General features: G+C 43.7%; 1 protein-coding gene across 1 annotated transcript in view; it reads left to right on the forward strand.

Moving 5' to 3' along the window:
* TEX11 (testis expressed 11) overlaps positions 1–6,000 on the forward strand; it is a gene marked incomplete at its 5' end in the record, with an annotated part of 32,015 nt that overhangs the window by 20,084 nt on the left and 5,931 nt on the right. The window contains 5 exons of the mRNA XM_010158330.1: positions 416–456; positions 1,663–1,749; positions 3,283–3,353; positions 3,902–4,018; positions 5,824–5,896. Coding sequence (XP_010156632.1) covers positions 416–456; positions 1,663–1,749; positions 3,283–3,353; positions 3,902–4,018; positions 5,824–5,896 — 389 coding nt within the window. The remainder of the gene's footprint in view (positions 1–415; positions 457–1,662; positions 1,750–3,282; positions 3,354–3,901; positions 4,019–5,823; positions 5,897–6,000) is intronic.

The following is a 6,000-nucleotide window of genomic DNA, read 5'->3' on the forward strand; positions in this document are numbered from 1 at the left end:
TAACTTTGCCACTAGGATGTGATCCCTTCTGGAAGTTCTGAGCGAGGACTTCAGCGTGGGACTTCCCTGGCTAAGATTAGCCGCTTCGCAAATGGTGTGTTGGCTTAGGAGACCTGTACTGCTGGATTTTGACTGTCAAGGCAACAGCGTAGCGTTAGTGGGATTTGAAGTTTATCCTGCAGCCCCAGCTGAGAAAATCTCCCCCTGCACTTGTACAAGGACTGCTGCAGATAATACAGCTTTTTGCAGGCCTCCAGTACTCCTGCATCTTCATGTTCTCAAGCTTCTAATGCCTGAGATGTTTGTCAGGGGAAGAATATTTATGTTGGAACACAACATCTCCATAATCAATGTGTTCTGTTGTAAGAAAGTTAATCAAACATTTTTCTAAAACTTGATTTTCCTTCCATTCTAGAGAAGAAGATACCAACTCAATGCTGACTTACTTGACCTTGGGTATGCTTTTGTTTTATTTACGTTTTCTCTAGTTCTTCCATCTGTGGATATCTTACGATATGATTAGGTCCATACCAACCCAAGGCGTAGACTCCTTATTTCAGTCTAGGTTCCCAACTTCCCACTGAAATCAGTGACACAATGAAAACTAGAGATTGAACAGAGTTGGAAGAGATCCAACAGAAGTTGGATCTCAGTGCTGCAGGTTTTTGCTGTGGGTAGCTTGCAGGCTGGTGTTGGAAAAACTGTTCCAGTAAAGCCTGTTCTTGGGAGCTTCTCTCAGACAAAGGGGCTGTCTCCCTTTAATCCTTCATGTGGCCATGCATGCAGACAACAGATATTTGGGTACAAGACACAGCCTGGGTGGCCTCAAAGTGAGAGTCTCCTACCCTGACTGCAGTGGGAGGAACAAAGTTAGTATCTTTAGTAGCAGGGCTGCCACCAAAGGAAGAAGTTTGGTTTTGTAAACTGAATTAACAGCGTAACTTTCTGCTGGCATTAATTAAATGCCAGTGGTGGTCTGTGCTGTTTAGCTGTTTAACAGGCAGCAGTTTTTAAATTAATTAAGAGGTTTTTTGCCCTGGAAGGCTTAGAGAACTTCAAGGAGTAATAGCAAATTGCTGAAAGGTGGGAGAGGCTTGTCAAAATTGGTTCCCACTTTTAATTGTGCTGTCCTTTGAAAAAGAATTGCCTTGTTTGCATTGGAAAAGGTACAGGAGTTTTACAGAGGACTTTTCTCCATCAGAAGAAATACCTATTTTCATTAAATGTTTTTTACCCCTCTCCTCCTATCTTAGAACAGAAATTTCATGAGATTGTAGAGCTTTTTCTACACTAGCTATTCTTACTGCATGGGGAAGGAAGACTGGAATTAAGGCCTCAAGCCTGTTACTAGATTTAAAAACTCTCAACTTCTTGTGAGATTAAGTAAAACTCTGCATTAGACTTGTGCCAGTAAACTTTGAAGAAACGGTATTTGTTGGCAGCCTTATATATCTTATCTAAAATGCTGTTTGAGCACCTTTTGATGTTTGTTGTAAGGCTCTGTGGTCAAGCATATTAGATGGAAGTTGTGAGAATAACTTAGATGGGAATTATATGGGAGTTTTGGAAGCCTCTGTTTTGTAGCGTAGTTATTAGACTTGGGAACATTTTTATTCTGCTCAGAAAGTGTTACTTATGGCTTGAACAACACATTTTCTGCAGCTCACAAGAGACTTGCTGAGTCTTTCACAGAAGAGAAATTTACAGGGGACCTGAGGATCGTTGAAGCTCACTGGTTTAGAAAAGTTGGTAGGTTGCATTCTCAAAATCTAAACTGAATCCCCTCCACCTCCACTTACTCAGACCTGAAGGAAGAAAGGAGTGTTTAAAGATGTGGTAGATTTATAAAACTTGTCACCTTTGGCAGCTGCTGCCTTAACTGGTCCTAAATTTCTGCATTTTCTGTCTTTGAAACTCTGTGATATGGCTTATGTTTTAAGTCAGTTATCAAGACAAATATATTCCCCTCACCACAGGAATTGTATGTGTCCATGGTGCAACTCTTCAAGAGTTCACTGGTTTTCTCCTCGTTAGCCTTTCACTACCAAGACTGCTATGCAAGTGAAATTTAAGATCAGGCCAACATAATAATGGTTTTCTTCAATGTCTGAAAAAAATGCTGCTGAGGGCGATAAAACCCCCTTATTGCCGATCCCGAGTGTGAGTATTCTGTGGGCAAAATAAGCACTGGGAAATGCAGATGGGTGTACTGGTGTGGTTGGTGCGGGATGGGCTTACCTCTGACATCCGGATTAGTCTTCGTTAGTCCCTTCAATCAGCAGTCCTGGTGTAGGCCTTGAACTGCTATATATGGAACCCAAACAGCAAGCACATTAAGTGTTTCCTAGTGGGAAATGCAGCTCCCATGGAACTGCCCTCAGCAGTGTCTGTAGTGAGTCTTTGGATCCTTATTTAGTTGCCTTTCTTACGCTGTTTTGGTAGAGGAGTCAGTGCATTTGCTGTCTATAAATCAAAATATAAGCAGAGGGTAACAGGTTGAAGCAGGTTTTTCAGATTCTCGCTTCTGCCACAGCGTACAGGAGAGAAAATAGTTGAAATCGGTAACAGCAGACATCTACCATGCTGAGCTTTTGCACACATCCTCACAAGGCAGCCATGCTCCAATCAAGAGTAGCAAAGGAGGAGAGAAGCAGCAGGAGTGTGAATGGAATCTGCCTTTGGACTGTTTTACTCACAGAGGGTAAACAGTTCAGACGAGAGGAGCATGTCCTAGGCAGTGCACTAACGTGGAAGTTGGAATCTGCAAAGTCAGTGGGGAATCTAAACATTTAATTGGTCAGCTTCTCCTCATTTGCCTGTCTTTAGATGGCTCATCTGTTTACTAATTAGAATTGGGTGTTTACTTGCCCTGTACCTGACCCTGCTGAGGTAAAATGGAGAATGTTTCAACATGCATGGTTTTTCTTTTTTTTATTATTATTTGTCTTGGGAATATTGTTAAACACTTTTATTCAGATACTAGTTTTGTTTACGAACGTAAGAAAATGCTTCTTCAGATTCATGCTCATGTGTGGGTAGGGCCTGTCATAGAGTGGGTACTCGGTTATGGTGAAATTAAGACAAGATTTGAAAGCATGAATTGGCTATTTTAAAACATCGCTAATAATGGTGTTTCTTGCTGTTGTGAAATGAACTGTTGGTGATATTTTAATTAAGGAATTGAACTGTAGGATGTGAACTGCCTGTTACTAGAGATTAGATGGGCATAGCTGTAATGTTGAAGATTTTTATTCTAGCCTCTGGGTTTTATGTCTTTGTTAGCGTGGAACTTAGCTGTACAGTTCACAGGCTGCCCTGAAAAGATGAGGGATTTTTTTCTACTGTCTTTCAAGGTATGTACTCTTGCTAATAGCATCTCTGATCGAGGAATATTGCCATCTGTCTAATTCTTTTAGAAGGTACATCCACGTATTGGGTATCTCCGTGGAGACATGCCTGTATGCTCTGAGAATGGAATGCTTTCGCCAGAAGATCGACTTGTAGTACAAAATGGAAGCATTATTGTCATACTTCACATTCTGTTGCTTAAAAATGTCATAAGAAACTCAGACTTCAATGAGAAATTTTTAAAATAAGTGGATTCTGACGTTTGTATTAATGATACAGTTTTCAGACGTGTTAAGCACTCGATTCCTAATCTCCATACAGACCTGCCAGCACTGTCGGTGTTGTATGTCTTTGTAGAGAGGGGACCCCAACAGTGCTTTACACCTTACATTTAAATAATCTCCTTGTGTACAAGTAAAATTGCAATATGAATATATACTGTTCATGACTGATTACTAGAAGGTCATAGAGGAGGCTCAGCAGTCATCTGTTCACAAACGATTTGCTTTATGTGGGCAGAATTCTCATGACCTTTTCCTATTTTTGGTGCTAGTTTTCCCAGTTTTGTCCTTCTGATAAAGCTGTTCTAATTGCTCAGAAGACGTGCCTGTTAATGGCAGCTGCAGTTGATCTGGAAAGGGGGAGACAAGAAGTAACACCTTCGGAACAGGTAGGGCACTGCTGTTCACTGATTCTGTGGGTGTCAGTGTAGCGTTTTTTCTTTCCATTTTGAGGTCTCAGTTTTGTTTCGCCCAGAACAGGGTATTGAGAATGTAAGGGGGGGACCTTCTGTAGTTAATTAGAAACAGTGCACCTGGTGCTTTCCTGACAATCGCAAGTGTTGGCTTTCTGTAGGTTAGTTCAGTTGACCTCTGGATTTGAGCAGATTTATATCAGCAAAGGGTCATGGCAGGACCTTCTCTTAGAGGAACGTGTTGGGTTTGTGTGGTGGGTTTTGGGTAGCAGGGCGGGCTACTGCGGTGCCTCTTCTGAGAAGCTGCTAGAGGCTTCCCTGCCTCCAAGTTGGACCCATCTGTGGCCAAGGCCAAGCTAGTCAGCAACATTGATAGCACCTCTGGGATAACGTATATAAGAGAGGAAAAATACTGCTGGGGAACCTGCAGAGAGGAGTGGGATGTGGGAGGTGCCCAGGTCAGTGCAGAAGGCAGGAGGAGGTGCCCGGAGAAGAGATTCCCCTGCAGCCCGTGCTGAGAGAGCAGGCTGTGCCCTGCAGCCGTGGAGGGTCATGGGGGAGAGGGCAGAGACCCACCTGCAGCCCAGGGAGGACCCCATGGCAGAGCAGGTGGCTGCACCCACAGAGCCTTCCGGAAGGACTGCATCCCACAGAAGAGACCCATGCTGGGCCAGGTAGAGGAGAAAACCGCAGCCCATGGGAGGTCTCATGCCAGGGAGGTTTGTGGAGGACTGTCTCCAATGGGAGGGACCCCACGCTGGAGCAGGGGCAGTGTGAGGATCCTCCCCTGAGGAGGAGGGAGCAGCAGAGACAGCGTGTGATGGACTGACCACAACCCCCATTCCCCGTCCCCCTGTGTCACCTGAGGGGGTGAGGAGGGAGAGAAATGAGGAGCAGAGATGAGCCTGGGACAAAGGGAGGGGTGGGAGAAGGGGTTTTAAGATTTGGTTTTATTTCTCATCATCTTACTCTAATTTGATTGGTAACTAATTAAATTGGTTTTTTTCCCAAGATAATTCTGTTTTGCCCGTGACCATAATTGTCCTTATCTTGACCCACCAGCCTTTCCTTATGTTTTCTTCTCCCCATCCCACCGGAGGGAGGAGTGAGCGAACGGCTGCGTGGTGCTGAGTTGCCAGCTGGGGCTAAACTACGACAAGGAGTTTCAGTCTACCTCATGTATCATCTAAAGAGTCTGTTGCTAAGCACTGGTTGGTCAGGCAGATAATTACTGCATCTTTAGGGTTATGCCGTTGCTGAAAGCAGTTACCAGTGCGGTTTTGATAACGCTCACTATTTTTTGTTGGGTTATGCACACACGTTTTGGGGGTGTTGTCCTTACTGTGTTAGAAGATTAGGGAAAACGTACGGTGGTTGTGAAGGAAGTACAGAAGTCTGCTGCATAGTGATTGTTGTACAAACTTGCTTTTGTGGAGGGCAGTGCACAGCAACTTGTGTTGTGGGTTGTCGTGGTTTTTGTCAGTCTCAATAGCTCTATTTTATGCTTGGGAGCTAAAATAAATGATGGCCCGTAGGAACAAGTATGTATGTTTCTGAACCATTGGAACATTCAGTGTGAAGAGGCTTTGTCTGAGATGTGGAGATCTTTGAAAAAGAGGGGAAAAAACCCTCCAGAAAACAGTAACTGGTGTAGATAATCTACTAATTAGGCTGATTCTTAGTTTGTTTTGTAGTTAGGTATAAAAATCCTGTTGGCTGTGACGTGTATTCCTTTCGCTTTTAAATCTATGACAAAACCAACTTCTTATCTTGTAAAACAGACGGAGCTGTTGACTCAGGCCCTTCAACATCTCCAGGCATGCAAGGAGATATGGAAAGTTCTGAAATTAACAGGTGAGCTAGAAAGTGTGTCTCTTCAGCACCGGCAACTCTGAGAGCTAACCACTGTATTAATGAAAAACAGAGGGCAGATGGCATTGCTGTCTCTGCTGAAGAGC

The sequence above is a fragment of the Eurypyga helias genome, unplaced genomic scaffold (genome assembly GCF_000690775.1).
Source record: "Eurypyga helias isolate BGI_N326 unplaced genomic scaffold, ASM69077v1 scaffold8859, whole genome shotgun sequence".
NCBI classification, from domain to species: Eukaryota; Metazoa; Chordata; class Aves; order Eurypygiformes; family Eurypygidae; genus Eurypyga; species Eurypyga helias.